Below are 21544 nucleotides of genomic sequence, written 5' to 3'. Positions count from 1 at the left end.
CATCTCAGAACCTATTATTACGAACTGCAGCTAATCACAGAAGTGTAAAATAGGTCAGCTTTACTCTATTAAGAAAATACCAGGTTAGACAGGTAGAGAAGACAGGCTGGCAGCCCAGCACTGTTTTAGCTGATAGTATTTTTCATATGCTGCACTGGTCATCTTAACATTTCTGTCACTTGCACACTTCTTCCTGAAAAAATGTCTTTCAAATTATTAGAGATGTTTCCTAACACCTTTCAGATTTCTCCATGAAATCGTGTTATGTAATTTCATGGCCTCCCTCACAAGCACCTATATCTTCATTATATGTTTATTTCTTCTCAGATCATGTTGACTTAACTACTGGATTCAAAGTTCAGCCCACTGTACTCTAACTTAATAAAAGCAGAGGAAAGTGCATTCCAGCGAGTGTCCAAATGCTTAGGCACAAGTGATATAAGTGAACTGATATTCTTTTAGTAAATAACGGCACAAAATTATTCAAAGGATAGGAATAGTTCAGTGGATTAAGCTTCCATAAAGCATATCTCCATGAGTTGAAGACCCAAAAAGCTGACTGAATATGGCAATTATTCTAGCCTCTTTTAATTCTCAGAGTAGAGATGACTTAGTTGCTTAAGCTGGCAGTTCCTCACAGACGGCTTCTGTACTACCTTCCAGTTCAATTTTGTCTCAATAATGAGTCAATTTTCAACATAAACCTAGAGAGCCCTTATTGAACAGAAGTTACAGAAGTTACTTCCTTTCCTTACAATTCTAGGTTTTAACCATAAAACCAATCAAAAACTTAAAAATTCTAATTACTTGACTAAAATAAATTTGTGCAAAATCTGTCACCTTCAGCTATTCCTTTCTAATCACTTTTACTTAATGTAAGTGGATCATCTGTTTATTCCTTCTATCCTGGACAGTCCATTCCTGATACGATGCAGCTAAATCTGATGAAGTATATACTAAGAAACAGGAATTTTAAGGCATTTCCTAATTGAGGTGCAAGCCATTGTTAAGGAAAGCTTGCTACTGTGTAGGTCCATGACTGTAGACAGCAGACATACCTTTCCTAGAAACAGCATAAAATCCCCAACTGTATTTATGGCAGCCACCCGCAAAGCATTTTCCACTAGAATGATAAAGGCATCCTTTGCTGAGGTGCAGAAGTTAGTGCTGTTGATAGCTGTGGCTGTATACGCGTTCTGCAAAAAGGAGATGGAAGATTTACTCATGGGATGATCAGGTATTTCAGACATGGAAGGGGAAGGAGAGGGGGAAAAATATGGCTTCTGACTAAGTCACGTCAGTCATTATGTTAATGAACGAAGATTCCCTTGAGAGCTGTTGAATCAACAGTATGTACCAGCTGACAGAAGTTTACAGATAGTAGAGAATTAGTATTCTTCTCATCATTTATGCCTTAACAAGTTTATTCCAAAAGACTAATTAAACAGAATTTGAGATTTCTTTGCAGGAGATGAGCAGTGGCATAACTACAGCAATTAAATAGTTAGGAAAAATATTCTGGAAATATAAAAGAGTTTGAGAGTCATACCAGTCCAGCAAAATAATTTCTAAATACTTCACTAGACTGCATTCAAGGTTAGCCAGGGCAATTTTCAAGGATTACACTGAGTTTTCTAAGTGCTTTCTTCTGATTTTACTTTCTGTACTGGTCAATAAAGCCCCTTTTACAAAGGGATTTGACCAGCCAGAATGTCACAACTTGCAACTCTTTTTCCACTTAGTAGATGATGATGGCAATTCAATGTTACGTATAGTTTTTCAATTGTGTGAACCTTAAATATTAGACCTAGAAAAGCTTCACTCTCTTTTCACAGAAAACATATTTTGAAACTCACATGTAGCTTGACGGAGTGGACATAAGAGGGAACATCTCTAGCTGCTAAACAAATGGTTAAATAGTTGAGATACCGTTTTCACAAAGACGAATACTGGCTATTTTTTGCCTTTGCAATGTAAGCAAAGACTAATATGTTTTGCAGTCTAATTTCAGTAATAGAGATGAGACTCAAGTACTGTTATTCAAGTTCAGTTCCAAAATACAATACACATGTGTCAGCATCAGACTGCATTCTGGGGATCAGCCTTTACATAAAACTTGAAAATCAAAAATCTTACCTGATTTAAGTAGGTCAGGCACTTTTCTAGACACCAAAGGCAGCAGATGCAGGCTTTAAGCATGCAGCGAGCACAAGCATTTTCCTAGGAAAACAAAAAATGTGGGAAAAGATAGAATAAAACCAACTGATCTCAAGAAAATAATATTCCTTTGTCTCAGTAACTGATACTCAGTTGGTAACTTAAGTAATCTCCCTCAGTCCCACAGTCCTTTAAAGACCAAATATTTCAAAACAAGACCTTGAGCCTCCTGCGCAGATCAAGTTAAATTAGTTGTATGTATGTCAGGTCTTGAGTTTCAGTAAGAAAATGGAATCTATTTCTCTTACTTTTCCTTTAAGTTGCGTATGAATATACATGAGAATCATTCGTGGTATCTTCACTAGTGTGATAATGAAAGACCCCTTTGCTACTGTTCCTAGGTGGTAACAAACGAGGCGATTAACAGATGCCAGAATAGGAGTAAATGGCAGATTCCTTTTCTCCCTGTTGAAAAGAGAATAAAGTAGAATGATCAGTATGTATGTAATATCATATAGAAGTGCTACAAATTCTCAATTAAAAATGTGCAAAAGGAATGTATTATCCTTGTACTAGCTTTCAGGGAATATTTTTCACTCCATGCTGACTGTCTATGTGCAAGTCACAGTTTTGGCTCTAATACAGTAAAAGGAATAGGACAAGGAATGAGTATTTCACAAGGGCATTTAATGGTGTGCCGTACAAAACATTCAAAAAAACTCAGAAACAATGCTAGTGTTTTTATTTATTAGGTAAATTATTTTGTCAGATGTTTTGCCTCTCTGATTTAGCTATTATATCATCAAGGAACAAAGTATCAAGCCTTAAAACAAGCTATTTTATTGCAATATGGCTAGAATATTTTCATCTCTCAGACATATCTCTGACATAAATACATATATATATATATATATCTCAGACAAACACTCACTTTCACAGTTTTGAAGCAATTCTCTCTTTAAGTATTTATTTCTATTTCTTACCAAGGTAGACACTTTATTTCTCTCCAAAACAAAAGCTCTATTCAACATTTTTTAAATGGCTTGTCTTCTTTATTAGAGATATGAACATAATAATAAGCATATTAAAGGAACAAGTGCTAACATTCCAAACATAAACTATCCCCCCAGCTTGAGAGAAAGTTACCTTCACACGAGTTTCATTCAAAAAGTAAAGTCTTCATTCGATGAAACTAGCATCTGCATAATTTAATCCTGAGATATTAATAATAGGTTTACCCTGCATTTTTTTCCAATTAAGTTTGAGAGCTGAGGTGGTGGAAGCCAAACACTATTCCCCTTTGGGCACAGGCACATAAATGATCTGAGCTGTAGACACAGGTAATCCAACCACTTCCTCCTTTTGAGGTAAATATAACTGAGGGCAGAATCCATAGTGCAGAACACCTTGAGGTCTCTTACTGCCTGAGTTGAAAGGAATCCATCTGCCTAAGGTGAATGAATAGTGAACCTATATCGACTTCATCTCATTTCCTGTGGAAAGCTGCTAATATGCAAAATAATAGGGAAGTACAAATTAATGCCCTTTCCTTTCTTACTAAGTCACATTTCAGATTAGAATAGTACCTTAAAATGAAAAAAAAAAAAAAAAAAAAAAAAGATAACAGTAGTGAGAAATGGGTATTTACTAACTTATAATAAAAGTCCTATTACAGAATTATAGGGTACAGTTAAAAGAAAAGTCATTCACCCTCAGGTGACAGAAAATACATCAACTTATAGATGAAGCATACATATTGCTAAGCTATCTATTTCAATGCAAAGTCATACTCTCTCCTCTGTTTTTTTCCTGGTTCTTTATTCAATCTAGTTTAATTATTCACAAGATTACATCCCTGTAACATCCTGTAATAACTTCATAGATGTATTTCATTCGTATACTGGAGAACTCCATCATTAATGAAACAACAGAATTTCTGTCAGCACAGTAAATTAATTCCTTGCCTTTGATATTGTTTTAAAGACTAGGGCAGATAAGGCTGAATGTAATTCATATAACAGTCTCAATTAAAGATACAAACCAATTAAAAATTAAAAATCTGAATCAGACACTTGAAAACTATTTGAATACATTATTTAAAAACTAGTTTTTTTAAAGAATAGACTCTTAAGAGCACATGGGAAAAATAGAATGAGGTTGCTGGATACCACTAGAGATTTTTATATACAATGTTCTTCGTATGAAAGTCTAAAAACACAGACCAAAAAACACTGGCTGAACAACATGAACAAAATTACTTATCAAGTTCCTGAACAATTACGTGGAGGGTTTGGGGTTTAGTGTTTTGGTTTGTTTGGTTTTTGTTCATGGGGTTTTTGTATGTGTTTTTTTTTATTATTTTTTGTTGTTGTTTTTTGTATGTTTGGTTGTTTGTTTTAAGAAAGGTATCCTGAACTACTAGATCTAGGTCAACATGTGGAGAAGCTTCATGAAACTATACTTTTATAAAACAGGTATTAGTGTACTTGCTTCTTTTCCTTACCGAAAATATTGCCATAGCTCTGCTCTACATACCAAAATATAATACTTCAGAACACTCAAGTGTTCTCACAAAATACTAACAAGCATGTGCTACCACTTTTTTTTTTTTTTTTCCTGAAAAAAAGGGGACCTAAATGGCTAAAATAAGAACATGAGTTTTCATTTACTTCAGGTAAATTTGAACAATCTTAATTTCAGGAAAGTTTTCAAATACCAGAGACTAAATCCCCAAAGCTAGTTTTGCAATTCTGAAATTGTAGAATGTTGTGAGTTGGAAGGGACTCACAAGGACCACCAAGTCCAACTCCTGTCCCTGCACAGGACAAATCCACAGTTCACACCACATGTCTGAGGGTGTTGTCTGGTCTCTTCTTGAATACTCCCAGGCTTGGGGCTGTGAGAAATCAGTTTCTTACTTCTGTGAAGCAAAATTCTTGTGTGTGAAGGTTGGTAAAGCCATTGTTTAATAATTAATATTGCCTTCTTCAACAGCTAGCATATAAATGCAGAATAGCCAGCATAACGTATGCCATGATACACAATTTAGTACACAAATATAGCAATGAAATATGAAGCTTTAATGCACATATATTTTGTATCACTTTTTATTTGTACACAATCTTGTAAGAATCTGTTATGTAAACGATGAATCTAATAAGACCTTAAGTAATCTTGTGTAAGAAAGATAAATGAAGCACTGTAAATAATATAAAATGCATTGTTCTGCTATCAATCAATTGTTCTGCAATCAATTTCTGCTAATCAATTGCTTTCAATTTTTTAATCCCTACTGAGCTTGTCAGCATTAATTATTAGCACCACAGATGACCTTCCAGTTGCATTCTGCTTTGTAAACAACCATCCATGTCTGAACAATGCGCGCAAGTTACAAGGCAAACAAGATTTCAAGTCCTAAATATCAAGAACACCATATATAACCAGCAAAACAGATTATATTAGCACTTTACACTCTCCAGCTCTGAGGACGGAAGCAAGTATTCTCCCCAAAAGCTCTGTCTCTCATTATTTCCACTAATTCCATTTCTAGGCCACTTACAGTAAAGCTGTTGTAAAGCTGTTGAAGTTGTCCTTACCTTGTAAAATAGTATGTCACAACAGCCCCTGCTACTGTCATCTGCTGACAGCCTAGAATAAACTCGCTGATCCAGATGAGTCCCACTACATGGTACCACCACATGTATTTCAAAGGACCTACCATCCGAAATTCAACAAATCCTTCTTCATTTGGGACAGGACTACCTAGAAATAAATGAGGGTCAAAAAGGGAAACAGTGCTTACATCAACTCAGAAAGAAGGAAGCATACGATATTAACAGCTCATAACTGTCCACAGCAAAACCCCTCTAGCTTCTACTGACAATTCTAAATGTCATGTTTAGGAAGACTGTTCATAAGAAACATACAGCTTTTGAGACAATCAGTATAATAGAAGCATGCTTCAATTATTCTTAATTTCAGTCTGCTGCTCTGTTGATATCATTAATACAGTGAGAATCAATATTGAACTTCATAGCGCCCTACCTCTACACGTCAACAACAACAACCACTTCTGTTTCCCTTCTGGTGTTTGTGCACGTATTTCAACAATAATTGTTGCTTGAAGGTATTTACGGATATAAGGAGCAACTTCAGAGATTCTAAACATATGATTTCATACATTCAAAAATTCATTGACTCTTTGTCTAGTCTGAATAGTGATATCATGTATTGAAACTGACAGCACATGTCAGAACCCTCTTATCTTAAGCTCTATTTCAACGTATTGACCCACTGTGAGGTGTTTCATCTTCTACAACAGCTATGTGAACAGCTGTTGGAATTCAGAAACATACTGAAAGTAACATCACATGTATAAAAATGCTTACCTTGAAAACCACTGTTTTGACTTAGCACTGACCATGCCTTCTCTACCTTCTTAGCTATGTTTTTGTACTTACATAAAAAATCAGTATTTTCTTGTGAATAAACTAAACTATTGAAATAATTTTGGTTTTAGTGAACAAGCTCTTTATAAGTGTAGGCTTCTTCTCATACACAGATAATGTACACCTTTCCAGTTCTCCTCATTTGGATTGATAAGGCCTGGTTGTACTGCACCAAGATTTTTCTTAACTGATATCAGTGAAGATAGTGACTGCATACAGAGCTAAAAGCATAAACTAGTCTTTGCAGAAGCAAGGCCAATAGAAAAGCTCTGTCAGTAAGACATAATATCAGCCTAAATTCTGCTACAAATTTAGTCCCTGTGTAGCAGTCTTTAACTCACCAAGTGAACTTTCAGAGGCAAACATTTTCTGCACATAGCACAGCACATAACGAAAACTAAAAACTTCAGCAGTAAAGAGAACAAGAACACGTGAATTCTATTACCTCCATCCCTCACTAAGAATTCGGGCTCTGAAATAAAAAATACTTATCTTGTATTACCCTGAAATAGCTCTGTGACCTGAAACACTGCTACTTTTGGATCAGCAGGAGATGACAAATGTCAGAATTCTAAGGTTTTAATAATGAATGATGGTTTCTGTTGCCTACAACTTCCTCCAAAATAACACAAACATCTCCCATTTTAAAAAGCAGTGGCTAGGTTTCTCTTCTGAAGAAGAATTAACTAACTCTAGAAGCTCTTGTCAGACTCTGAACACAAACAAAGCTCTCATCTTTTATGCTTGTCACAGCAGGAAGAGGTTGAGAATACATTGGCTGCTCTCAGAAGACAGTGTACAAACAGCAGAAAAATGTTCCTAATAAACCTGAAAAGTGCTGGAATAATACTGGACACCTAAGTTGTGAACAACTGAGAATTAGTTCCAGTATATTTACATTTTGGGAGATAGTAATTGTGTGCAACAGCCCTTTCATGACTATGTCTTCATCTGTGTGAGTACTGGCTACTATACAATACCTTATGAGATAAGCTGCAAGATTAGGATGGTTTTAACTCATTTGTGTAAAATTAGAGGGAATTACTCGAAAAATTGTGATAGCTGCCTTATTATGGATTCTTGTGGTTTGCAACATGACAACTTGCATTACATCAAAAAGCTGGCCTAAGGCACAAAGTAACATACCGGGAATGCAGACTCAAAGGCACAACAACTTTCTTGAAACAAGTGTTTTGAAGTCACTGAAGCAGACAAGAACAGAAGCACAATATGACAGTATGAGGTGTGTTTTGCTTGTTTTAGTTTTTTCCTAAGGGTTCCCAATTTTGCCTGAAACCATAAAAAAAATGAAATGGAATTTATTTAAAATAAGCCTGCTAGCTACTTACCTGTAGTACCAAGGAAAAGCAGGACTGTGATCCAGTATGTCCAGAAGAGGATAAGCACAAAGAATGTCCAAAATGGCTGGAAGACTAGCAGTGGCAGGTGAATGAAGACCTTGCCGGCCACATGGAACAAGGCAATGGTGAGAGCTACTCGTTTGCGCATAATTAACATTATCAGGAACAAGATAACCTAGAGGAACAAGTTTCCAAATCATAGAAAATTCAAAAATAAGCATGCTACCATTTTGCACAGCTAAGATACTCAGGCACAGCAAATTAGCACATGCTTTATCTGTTAAGATCACAAGACCAAAACATAAAACCACTATCAGCTTATTCTAGTGATATATTACTTTCAAAATAATACACTTGGAGAATTCCAATCTCACAATTATAGATTTGGAATCATCATCAGCCTCAGGCTGACAAGATTAGACCAGAATCTATTCTCAATTATATTTTTAAAACCAGTGAAATCAGCAAAATTTAACAAATAATACAATTTAAAATTTGTAATTGAGCATGGTGTGATAGTTTTGTCATATATGTTAGTCCAACATTGTCAATATATAGTAGTAAAGTCAGTGACTCTGAAACAAACAGAAAGGCCTGAAGAAGATAAATTTGTTTAGTAGTCAGTGTTAGTGTTTCAGTTAACAATAATACTTCTGTAAATGGAAAAAGTTTGGGAACAACCAATTTTAGAAGCAGGAATGGTCTAAGGACTTTCAAATAAACTGAAATGACTAAGTACCTTTGAACTGGGAACCTAATAAAAATCTCCTAAGTGAAACTGGATTGGGAGACCAATCTTGTACCTATTCTTGGAAGTCCCTGTGGACATTTTACAGCAGACAAGAGCAGCTGCAGGGTTAGGAACTCTCTCCTGACTCAAAAATCAGATATTAGGGAACAATGCCTGGAAATACATACACAGCAAAAATCACTGCAACATAGAAATAAAACTCTTCAAAAATGTGTGTAATATAAACTTTTCACGTGATTTAAAAAAAATAGAGACCACCAGGATGACAGAGCAAAAAAATAACACTGTCATTAGCAAAGCATACCGTGAAGACTGTAGCTGAAATGGCATAAATCAGGAGAGCCTGAAGATTGTCTTTGGCTATTTGAGTCTCAACAGTACTGGCAGATATTCGTTGCTTAGCATAGAGCCACCACAGGACTCCTGTACCACCTATGTTTTAGAGAAAAAATAAAAAGGATAAATGAGAGATGCTCCTTCTATGTGACTCAGTCATATTACCTAGCAACACAGAAACTAAAGAGTTTCTTCTTTTTACATCTAATCTAGTACAGAATACTCAGGGGCACTGAGGCTTAACCCAACAGGAACTTCTGAGAAGGCAGAAGTGCGTAGCTCTCCTCTGTTGCCCTTTTCTCAAGTCGATTTACTCTTTCCACAGTCTCACCCCACTATGACCCCTTAAGAGACTTGCAGCTCTTTGACTCTGTGTTTTAGGGTGAAATTCATGAAAGGACTAGTGATATATAATGTGAGGTAGTTTCTTCCAACCTTTGTCACAAAATCCTAGCATTATGGAACAGGCTGCCCGGGGGGGTTGTGGAGTCTCCTACCCTGGAGACATTCAAAACCTGCCTGGACACCTTCCTGTGTAACCTCATCTAGTTGTTCCTGCTCCGGCAGGAGGATTGGACCAGATGATCTTTTGAGGTCCCTTCCAAAGCCTAACATTCTGTGATTTTGTGATTCTGTGAATCTGTGAATCTGTGATCTGTGAATACCATTGTCCTATTCTAGCTACCTTTCTCAGGTGCAACTTTTCTTAAATACAGGACTCCAGCCCCTTACGGAGATAACCTTTCCCCTCTGATACATTTTTTTTCCTCTTTTGGGTACCCTCCTCTGTTCTGTTGTTATTTCTGAATCAGCTGCACAAGCTTATCTAGAGATCACAAGTCTTTGTTGAAGGTACTCCATTCAGGTCTAAAATGGAGGATGCTCTTTTGGCATCTCTCAAACAAAAAGCAAATACAGAATACACAGCATGTATCACAAATGACATGTTCTTATTCAGTCTGTGTAATGGATGCGGTATTTTTAGAACATAATAACAGATGGCAATAAAATAAGTCATTCAATTCTCTCACTCAACATAGTTGCTCAGCTTCTAAAGAGAATAGAAATGAAAAAAAAACACATTTTTTTTTTTCCTCTTCTATGATCACAGATCCTGAGACCAGTAATCAGAAAAAACAAGTGATCCTGAAAGAACGTAGATGGTCTGCTGATTTTTCTTCCACCCCTTGAGGTCAGGAATTGCAGGAATTAAGTTGCTAGTGCTTCCTAATTTGATCACTCTATTTTTCCTCCTTCTCTACAGTCACCTGCCCATACATTTTGGCTTAGTTACTGAGTATCAATAACACAAAACTTTAGTTTTACGAATGCAAAAGTTAATGTGATAAAACAAAGCTATTTTCATGCAAGTTAACTAATTTTGGATGCAACAATCTCTGGGCATTCCAAAGATAGCATGGCTGGTTGCATTTCATAGACAATCTAAGTTATGCAGGACTTTCTGAGTCAAGTGGAAATACAAGGATTTGATTAGAAATACTCAGAAAAGCACCTGTGCTTCCTCTTCTCAAGAAGAGATCTTAGATACATCTACAGAGCTATTCAGAGGACTGAAGGGGCTGAGGAACATGTCAGGGTTGTATGAACACATCTACATCCTAAGGTCCCCAGAGGCTGCATAAACAGTTGCCCTTTGATTCTTGCATGCTTGATACACCCAGCAGGTGGGTATGCCAGACATACCCAGACTAGCTGCCTTGCTGACATGTTTGGAAAGCAGGTTAAAAAGCAGGCAACTTTTGGGGAATGTGCTACAAGTCCTGTGAGGAATACCCCATATTGCTTATGTGGGCTGTAGTGAGATAAAATGACAGGAAGCGTGACAGCCAAGTAATGGTGTGCAGCAAATCTCTAAGGAGCAATGTATTATCTGGGAGAGGACTGCAATTACAAAGGTGGTATTCTTGACACCTGTCTTGCAAAGGACTCAAAGGAAAGCTGAATGGAAATGCATGGTCTAAGATCTGTGCAGGAGGCAGCTGATCTGAGGACACAGAACAAAGACAAGAACTGGGCACTCAGAACCTGGGAGACAAACAAGACTTACCGAGTGATCCCAGAATGACAAGAATTGTTAAAATCCAGACAAGTACTCTTGAAATGTACCTGATTATAACCATCAAAATCATGGACAACACTGCAAAAGAGACAAAATAAGTAGAGCAATTATTTCAAGTAGAAATAGTCTTCCTAATTCTCCCACTGCACTAAGATAACTGCATTCCAACAGAATTTTTAGACAGATTTATTTTCTGAGGCTTACAAACTTGCTGCACAGACAGTGAAGGAAATTAGGCACCTCTACAACTTCTGCTTTGATACTGTTGATTAAAACAAAGTGAACGTAAATACATTTAAATGGTACATTAAATACAAGACATAATGCATACATACAGACAGACATGTATTTAGACAATGACAAAACAGACAGCAAGACATGATTGTACTCCGAGTCTGGTAACATAAGCACACCTACTGAGGACTAGAGCAGAATTTGCACTCAGATACACTTGTCAAACAAGTGCAGATAATGTGACAGCTGTGTATTCCAAAATGTCGTGCCAATAAAAAATAAAAAAATTACTACTCAATTTTCAACATTCAAAATGAGTTCTTTAGCAAGCTTTGTTCTTATAGTTACACTGCCATTCAGGAGCTGCATGTTAAAAGATAGATACGATCTCAGCCAACTGAGATTTAGTAAGTGGTGTCTCTAAGTGCACACGCATATTTTTGCATATATGTAGTTGTGTGCAGCAGTTACATGAAAGACACTGGAACCTGCCTTTCTGAATCATACAATCTTACCCATTGTTTAAAAGTAAAGAAATGGTCTTTAACTATGAACATATGAAAAATACTTTTAAATTGACTGTCTGTAAAACTCTGTACTAACTTCTGACTCTAACTGAACAGTAGCACTGCTAATCAGCCACTAGCTTTCAGATTCAGAACAGTCTTTCTACCATTATTATCAAACACTGCAACTGTCAAAAATAAACAGGCTTTCAGTTACAGTTGAAAATATACTAATTTTTTTTTTTTTAAGCATCCTCTTAAAAAAATAAAAAAAAACACAATGGCCAACTGAAAACAAAGGACCTCTTTATCTAGTACAGATTCACAGTGTTTCTTTCTAAACCCACACTCCTCATACACTTGGCTGGTATCTAGAGCCTCCTATTTTAGGATTTCAGATGTTATAGTTTGTAAAAATAAAATAGATTCATTAGGAAAGTAATTTACGTGGGTAAGTAGCATTCCACCTTCATTCAGAAGACTTTGTTAAAACAGCACTTCAGTCTAGTGCAATGTGTCTATAGGCCAGAGACATAACTGTAGAAATTATTCAGCACCTCTGTACTGCTGGGAATTTCCAACTCTTTAGATAGGCTGAGATTTTCAAAGGCCTGAAGTTTAAGTGGAAGAAGGGGGCAGCATACAATACAGCAAATGGGCACCTAAGTTTCTGGTTTTGCCTGCACAATTATGTGAATTGAAACAAACTAAATGCCCTACATTCTAGAAAAGGGTGCTATTGTGCATTTCTCACCCTGTCCTTTTTATTTGGAAAGGGTTTATTTGGACTTGGGTTGGCAAAAAATTAATATTACAAATGGGAAAGGAGAATATTATAATAAAAATCAGGAGAATGGGGATGGTCTGTTAATTATACCAAAACTAATGCTGGCTCATCAACAGCCACACATCATCTATCTCATAATCAGTGGAGGAGGAGAAAAAACAGGAATTAATATGTATATTGCTTCTGAATATATTATCCAGCTGTAAAATAAAATTTTAAAAAAGCATTCTGGACCATTTTCTAAGGGCTCTTTGCTATCGTACATGGATTTTGCTCATATTGTGGTTAGAGGGTGTTAACAATCTCCTAATGCAGTACTAAGAAATAGCTAGTAATGAGAAAAAAAATTACCTAGTGATAACAAGCAAAGTCCCATTATAATCTCTTTGCTGGTCATAACTCCACTAATCAGCCTGTGTAAGACACTACTGTCACTGACAAAGGTGATCAGGGCCTCTGCAAACTTGGCATAGCAGGAAATGTTCACAGGAGCACAGCGATGGAAGAATGGAATAGGTGCACTGGTGACACAAGAAAAAAAAAATCAGAAAAAAAAAATTACTCCTACTTAATATAAATGCCACATCAACAAACAAATGAAATGTGAATAGATGCAATCATTCCACCCTCATAACATCATAACCAGAAACCACGTGTTGAATGCACAAGTGCTGCTGGAATGAGGATGATCATAATGGGAAGTGATACAGTTCTTACAAGTAACCCTGTGGGGTTGAAGTGCACAGTCCAATAGGAAATTATTACACTCCCACCCTTAAACAGCAAGTCTCAGAAAATACATGTTCCTATTTCCACTGAGCATCTCTCATTGAAGTGTCAGGTGGTGAACCAGCAGCTGAAGCAATGCCTTTCACTCATGTTAGAACAGAATACTGGCCCATATTTGCAGCAAAAGATACCCCAGAATGACAGTACTCTTCTTGCAAGCTTACAATTTATGCTAAGACATCAGCACGTATAAATGCTGCCAAGCAAAACCAATGTATCTCTTCTTAGTTTTTTATCCATACTAAACCTTCTCTAGTATTGAATATTACAATCACATAGTCTACTTTCACTAGCTTTGTTAAAATCAGGCACAATATTCTTTGCAAAACCTGCGAAAATGACTCTATTATTTCATTACTCCTGAACTGTTTTGGAAGCAACCTCCCCAAAAACACTGATGTTATGCACTAAACTTTGCTGGATGCTCAACAGAAACTGTTATGTCCATTAGAGGAAGATACAACAGAGCAAAAACTTCACTTAAAGGTAGGTAATTTTGTTTTCCAAATGTTTTCCATTAAGTAGTTGCCTTGCTCATAACTATATCAGATCTCAAAGTGACCTATTACACCTTTTGATCTTCCCAATTGCACTTAAGACACATGTTCCATGAATTGCATGTTACTTCCTGTAACTGAAACCAATGAAAGAAGTCTTTTGTATTAAGTCAGTCTTTTCTTCTAACCTCCATATTTGTGTCATGCTGCCCAATCTTCCTTACTTAAGATTTCAGTGGATTATAGCAGCAACGCACATTATCTTTTGTAGCTTCCCTATTTCAGCAGTGACCTATAAACCAGCAATTTTCTGGACTCAATAACCATTTGTTAAGCCCAGGCCAGTACAAAATCGTGTCATTTTAAACATGTAGTGAGTAAAACAGCTGTCTCAGGTGCATCCCTTATACACATTCTTTTAGGGGTGAAAAAATGATCACGTGATATATATCATGAGAATGTAATTATTCTGTACAGAATTCGGCAGAAACTATGATCACATGCCATACCTTGGTACTTCGTAGACCCTAGTTTTTTGTCTGAAGTAACTGATGATTGCAAAATATCGTTTCAAATTTATGGTGCTGAGTATGTAAATGCATTTGGAGATGGCTCATATTGATGGTCTACTTTTGGGTACTGATGAAGACAGCAGTTAAGCACAGCAAAGTAATTTTGACCTAGTCATAGCTGTTAAAAACCAAATTAAACCCATTATGATGGCTGCCCTATTTAAAAGATGGCGCATGTATCATCTCAGTCTCTTATGACATAGCCTCTTCCTGAATACAATGCATAATGCAGTTCATTATCTGCAGTAACACTGGAAATGACGGAAATTGGAGAGGTTTATTTAATGGTCAACTGCTCCAGCTTTGCAGAAAACCCAGAGCATTTAGAAGTCGCCAATATCAGTAATGAAACTCAAATTTTGAGCTTGGAGTAGGCAAAGGACCCTCCTTCCTACATCCAAATACAAAACTATCCATTTTGAAATGGGGAACTAATGGGATGAAAATACTGTTCGAACATACTTCCCAACAGATGCTTTTTGAGTACCAGTTTATATTAGTCATCTAATGCCCCTTAAGCTATAGCAATTTCCCTATACATTCTAAGTTACTTACTTTCATGTGCAATAATTAATTTCAAACTTTGTCATGATTTTTTTAAAAATAGGTTAGTAGTTCCTACAGGCTTTCTTAAATAAGTGGGACTCCTGAGAATTCACCTTTTGAGATCTGCTGCTGTTTCAGTGGTTCTGACTGAATGAACAGGCAACGTAAGTGTCTTGCTTAATAAAAACTACAATAATAGATCTATTCTCCATGACCTGTGCTATTTTAAATGGGCTCTTGATTTTAACTTGGTATATTAGATACTGAAATGGAATTACAAGTTTCTGAGAATAACAATACGATGCTTAATCATGGACAAGAGTAAAGCCAGCAGATGACAGTGTTGAAAACTGTATCTTTAAAGCAATATTCAAATGAAGTTAAAAGAACCATTTGATTGTTCATGTACTAGATTTCAGAAGAGAGCGTTCTCCTCTCATTACTACATCCGGGCATTTACAGCAACCTGTGTGTGGGGAGCCTGGTTGGAATGTCACTGCTAGGTGTTCTTCATAACCTCTACAGGGAAGCCCCTTGCTGCAGCTCAGCTGGTTGATAGATAAGATGCTGCAGGGAAAAGCTGGATTGTTTTTTCTCTAGAGTCCTCTAAAGAGCAAAGTCATGCTCTGCTGAGGCTGAGATACGCTAGGCACAGTTTCCGGAAGAAACATTATCACTGGCTGCACTGCTAGACTGTACAGCTGTCAAAGCTGGCCACAATGCTTTGCGCTGGAAGATCAGATTCCATTGAGAGGTAGAGCCTCAAGTGAACAGCATGAAGAAGGACGGTCATCAAATAGAAAACATCAAGGGACAGTCCTCACAGCACACACTACGTCCATCCCATGGACCTAATGAGAATCAGATGATGGTCCATACCTCTGACAGATCAAGTCTGAAAACACGAGTGTTAGGTAAGTTCTCCCTGAATGCTTCAGCCTACAGACTGTTGGTTTTTCATTTGCTTGTCTCCACAGGATTCTATTTCCCCTCCATATTACACTAATTTAACTCAAATAATTTAACTACACTAATCTGAAAAACAGAGTGGTTTACAGATTCAATATTGGACTTTTGTGCCCTGGGGCATTAAGTTCAGACTTTTCAATCTCAAATTATTCCAGCATATTGTACATTTTATTCATACCAAATAAAAAAGGGGAAATATTCCACGTACACAATAGCTTTAAAAAATTAATTCGAGGTAGTTTTTGTGAGGAATTTACGTAGTGTCATTAGAGCTCTGACACACTGTTCTATCCTCTCTTTTCTTATTATGCTATGTTTGTTCAGACTGAATGACATAGGAACACATAGTGAGAAAAGTCAGTGTAAGATTTCATTTGTTTTTGTATTACAGCTGTAACAGCTGGTTAGTGCCATGGAACATTAATTTGCTGTGGGGAAAAAATAAAAAAGAAAAAAGTTAATATTCCAGCTGCTACTTATTTTCACTACAATACAAAAAATTATTCACTGGAGAGGCTATGATACAGACAAGAGAGACTTAAAATCAGAGTTTCTAGAACAGACAAAATTATAACATTTAATAAAATCATAACTGAAAACTGTGCATAGGAAAAAGCTCTGCAGTTACAACCCACTACTGAATATGTTTGAGAAGATAAACTTTGAGAAAACACATGATTCTTCTTGAGTGAGTGGAATTACTCACAGAAGGGTGTGCAAAACAGCAAACAGATGAGATTACTTCTTTTCTCAGCAACACTCATCTCCACAGTTCCAGCCAGCACAGCTAGCAGAGTTTCTGGAGCTATGAACTTTTCTATTCTACTTCACAAAAAGCAGTCTAATATATTCTTTTAAATAAACAAACAAAAAAACTTAAATCAAGATGTTTAAAAAATACTCTACTCGGGTGAGACCCCACCTGGAGTCCTGCATCCAGCTCCGGAGCCCTCAGTACAGGAAAGACATGGACCTGATGCAAAGGGTCCAGAGGAGACCACAAAAATAATTAGAGGGCTGGAACACCTCTCCTGTAAGGACAGGCTGAGAGAGTTGGGGTTGTTCAGCCTGGAGAAGAGAAGGCTCCAGGGAGACATTACTGTGGCCTTTCAGTGCCTAAAAGGGGGCTATAAGAAAGATGGGGACAGACTTTTAGAAGGACCTGCTGAAAGAGAACAAGGGGCAATAGGTTTAAACTAAGGGAGGGGAGATTCAGGCTGGACATGAGGAAGAACATTTTTACAATGAGGATGTTGAAACACTGGCCCAGGTTGCCCAGAGAGGTGGTAGATGCCTCATCCCTGGAGACATTCCAGGCCAGGCTGGATGGGGCTCTGAGCCACCAGATCTGGTTGAAGATATCCCTGCTCATTGCTGGGGGTTGGACTAGATGACCTCTGAATGTCCCTTCCAACCCAAACCATTCTATGACTATACATCCCTCTTTTTGGTACTTGACTACGATCTTATTAGTGATTTCGGGACTGAAAGAATAAAAAGTGAAGCAATTTGCTAAATTCGACTGGCTGAGACAAAGTTTAAGAAGTGAACACTGCAGAGAGCTGCATGTCAATAAATCCTTTTTCCTCCCAAAGATCCAGAGTGCTCTATAATTGTCGCTGATCTACACTACTGACAGACAGTTGGCTATATGGTGAAAGGCAGTAAAACAGCTGATCCTCATCACAGTGTCACTAATGTGAGACAGAAGAGAATTTGAAGATAACAGCTCAATACTCTCAATAACAACATGCACAGATAGATTGGGATTTTCTTTAAGAGCTGCTTTCACAATCCTTTAAAAACTTGTCGCAATAATACACTAAAATATCTGTCTGTAAGACAGAATAAATCTGTACTGCATATTTTCTAAAGAACTGTCAGGAGCAAAACAAATCTCTGCTCCTTGCACCCCCAATCAGACAAGATGCTAATATTACCTCTCTGGAACAGGATATTTAGGACATAATTTGGCGGCCCTTGGGTCTGTAGTGTATTCTGATGGCTGTAGTTCATAGCTACACAGAGTGGATCCTGTTGAGAGAATAAAAAAAAAAAAAAAGATGAGAAAAAAATTAAAATCAAATATTCCTATTCTTTGCAAATGGTATTAAAACTGATAATAGGTCCTGATTCTACAGCTCCTTGGTGTTATTACCATGAAGTTATGCTACAGTTCCTTCTGTAATGGAACAGTGAATCAAGCTCAACACAGGCTTCAGTGTAACAGAATGACACTCTATCTAGCTTTGGGTCTTCCAACATTTTTGTATTCAAGTGGAAAAAGATAATTAATTCACAACACAGTGTAAAAGAGAAGAAAACAAAGCGCTTTGAAGACACCACCCCTTGCTACTCCACCATGCTTTTTCTTGACCATTTTTAGTGCATGAATATTGCATAAGACAACATTCATTATAGAATGAAAACACTCGAGTGTTTGTGGTTTTGTTGTTGTTTTGGATTTTTTTGTGTGTGTTTTCGAAGTATAGCTGATCTATAGACTTCAGGGAGAGGAAGAAAGGAACTGAACTGTTGGTTAGAAAGATGGCTGAAAAATAACACAAGCTCTGCATTAGGTGTCCAAAACTTTTACAGAAGCTGAACTGTCTCCATAAACAAACTGGTATAGCACAATAAAGATCAAGTTGGTCTGGATACATCACCTTTACTTTCCTTTTTTCTAACATTATAAACTAAGGACATTTTTATCATCCCTACAAATATTCAATACTTTCCATTACAGAAATCTCATATCCAGAACACTTTGTAGCAACAAACTGGATCTGGATAATACATACACTTTTACCCAAATTAAACCAAGACTTTTTACAAATAGCTTTATCTTGGTCTGCATGACAACAAACAGAGTATTATTTGTAAAAATTGCAGAGTATTATTTGCAGAAATCTTGTTTACCATTGCCACATTGCTACTACCTCTGTGAATAGACAACTTCTATTTACAGACTGAAAGAGAAGGCAAGACAGCAGCTGAGCAGGCTATCCCAGGCAGTTAAAAGCAGAAGGAAAAATAAGACTGCAGATATTTACATTTATTTTATTTAGCTTTGGATACAGACCAAAAGCTAAATTATACACATAGCCAAAAGCCAGCTGAACATGAGCCAGCAGTGTGCCCAGGTGGCCAAGAAGGCCAACAGCATCCTGGCTTGTATCAGGAATGGTGTGGCCAGCAGGGACTGGAGGAGTGATCATGCCACTGCATTCAGCGCTGGTGAGGCCCCACCTTGAATCCTGTGTTTAGTTTTGGGCCCCTCACTACAGGAAAGACATTGAGGTGCTGGAGAGAGTTCAGAAGAGGGCAATGAAACTGGTGACGGGTCTGGAGCACAAGTCTGATGAGGAGCGGTTGAGGGAACTGGGGCTGTTTAGCCTGGAGAAAAGGAGTCTGAGGAGAGACCTTATCGCTGTCTACAAATACCTGACAGGAGGTTGTAGCATGGAGGGTGTTGGTCTCTTCTCCCAAGTAACAAGTGATAGGGCAAGAGGAAATAGCTTCAAGTTGCACCAGGGGAGGTTTAGATTGGGTATTAGGAAAAAAGTCTTCATGGAAAGGGTTGTCAGGCATTGGGACAGGCCGCTCAGGGAAATTGTTGAGACAGCATTCCTGGAGGTGTTTAAAAGACAGGTAAATTAGGTTCTTAGGGACACAGTTTAGAGGTGGACTTGGCAGTGTTAGGTTAACGGTTTGACTCTTAAGATCTTTAAGGTCTTTTACAACCTAAATGATTCTATTCTATGGCTCTATGACAAGAACAAGAAGTTCTATAGGAAGAAGTGGGAAGGGCTGTAAGTGGAGAACTGTATACAGATTGATAACACTGAATGTTCAGTCCCAGCTTGGTAATTTTGCCATTCAACACTACCAGTGTTGAACCACAGTTTAAGTATTTTAGGTAGAGGACCCCACATCTAAATAAGCCTAAGGGACACAGCTGATCTCTGGTTCCTCGTGACTTCAGCAGCTCAGGCAGAAGAGCAAAAAGAGTAGGCTCTGCTATGGCCAGGCAAGGAGGTTCAAGGCTCTTTGTACAAATGTGTATCAGAAGACCTTTTGTTTGGATCACAAATGTAAGCCAAGTAAAACCAAATGCCACATCCTGATCTGCACACAGGACACAAGCCATTCAAGTAGGACTTGTAGACCAGGGTAACCCAACAAACCCCTGACGCTGGAGGAAACTGGAGACACCTCGACACATCCCCCTGGAATCCCATGGCATGTTCCCTCCTGTCATGCAACGGAGCAGTAGATGACTCTGGCTGCCATTATCATCTCTTACCTGGGAACTGCCCCTGGGGCTCCTTTAGATCTCTTCCCTTCTGCTGTCTACCTCACACAGTGTCTTTCTTTAGATTCCATGACACGCAGAAAAATATTTTCATGGAGCTTACCATGTAAGGGACATTAACCATCCTGCATCTAATGAAACTACCAGTTCCAACGCCCATAAGATTAATTTCTCCTTTTGTCCTACATAATCAGGTAGAATAAATTTCTACTACTCTGATAAACATATATTTCTATTTTGAAAACTTTCTAAATTCTCTAATACTGTGTAGGAGAGTTTTGCAACTCAAACGTGTGCTTGAGTAATGTCACTTTACACCAAGCTTAAACTGATTTCTTAACAAAAGAGTCCCTGTGCATCAATAAATAAAAGTTTTAATTTTGTGAGGTGATAGCAGGAAGAATGGAATGCTTCGCCAAACCTTCTACCCCATACTAGTTATTCTGGGTTAGTAGAGACTGTCTTAGCACAGGCAATCATATTATTGCTGCTGAGTTTGCAAGGCCTGCAAAAGCTTTAAGGAGAATTTGAATCATCTACCTACCTTGCTGAGAAAATCAGTTTACCAAAGACACTACTATCATTCTTAACTTACTATCACTCATAAATGTTTGAAAAACATTATGGGTAGAATTCAGAGAACAGAGTAAAATAATCATTAAAGTAATACATCTTTTGCTTCCCACAGCAATGCATGTATTTCTTCTGGAAAAAACATTAGGCAAATGACATCAAACTGTACTACAGAGATTGGATTTGAGATCCCAACATGTAACCTTAAAGAAAAATATTTCTAAACTATGCAGAACAACAGTTGCCAGGCTACTGGTGAGCACAGAGTTTACTGGTCCCACAGTGCTGCATGTGGTGCTTTCACCTACAAAGTATTATCTTGGAGACAAAGCACGCCTCCTGTTCCATGGTCTCTCTTCCATGAACAGAGTTGCTCCGGCCACTGGTGTATTTGGGGGCCATGACTGAAGCAAAGTACATCAAAAGAAAAACTTCCCCTTCAACCTTAACCTAGCCTTGAGAACAAAAGCCACCATTTCCTTTAAAAGAATTCCTTCTGTTTTGGCTAGACTTGGATTAGTAAAGAGCTGCATAGTCATTATCTCTGGTATTCCTAAAAGCAGCTGCATTTAGCCCAAATTAAGTAAAGATGCTGTAGAAATCCAGGACAAAGATGGGGGTTC

At 37.6% G+C, this 21544-nt stretch overlaps 1 protein-coding gene across 4 annotated transcripts in view; it reads right to left on the bottom strand.

Annotated features, from left to right (window-relative positions):
* Positions 1-21544, bottom strand: part of SLC44A1 (solute carrier family 44 member 1) — a 67642-nt gene that overhangs the window by 11221 nt on the left and 34877 nt on the right. For all 4 annotated transcript variants that reach the window (XM_065045664.1, XM_065045667.1, XM_065045668.1 and 1 more), the window contains exons 5-13: positions 17974-18067; positions 13012-13181; positions 11122-11211; positions 9022-9149; positions 7955-8141; positions 5754-5919; positions 2466-2622; positions 2137-2220; positions 1059-1196 (exon numbers count right to left, since the gene is read on the bottom strand). In XM_065045664.1, coding sequence (XP_064901736.1) covers positions 1059-1196; positions 2137-2220; positions 2466-2622; positions 5754-5919; positions 7955-8141; positions 9022-9149; positions 11122-11211; positions 13012-13181; positions 17974-18067 — 1214 coding nt within the window. The remainder of the gene's footprint in view (positions 1-1058; positions 1197-2136; positions 2221-2465; positions 2623-5753; positions 5920-7954; positions 8142-9021; positions 9150-11121; positions 11212-13011; positions 13182-17973; positions 18068-21544) is intronic.

Source organism: Columba livia, chromosome Z (assembly GCF_036013475.1).
Source record: "Columba livia isolate bColLiv1 breed racing homer chromosome Z, bColLiv1.pat.W.v2, whole genome shotgun sequence".
NCBI lineage: Eukaryota > Metazoa > Chordata > Aves > Columbiformes > Columbidae > Columba > Columba livia.
The sequence above is the reverse complement of the archived record's forward strand: the minus strand, read 5'-3'. Positions and strand labels throughout refer to the sequence as shown.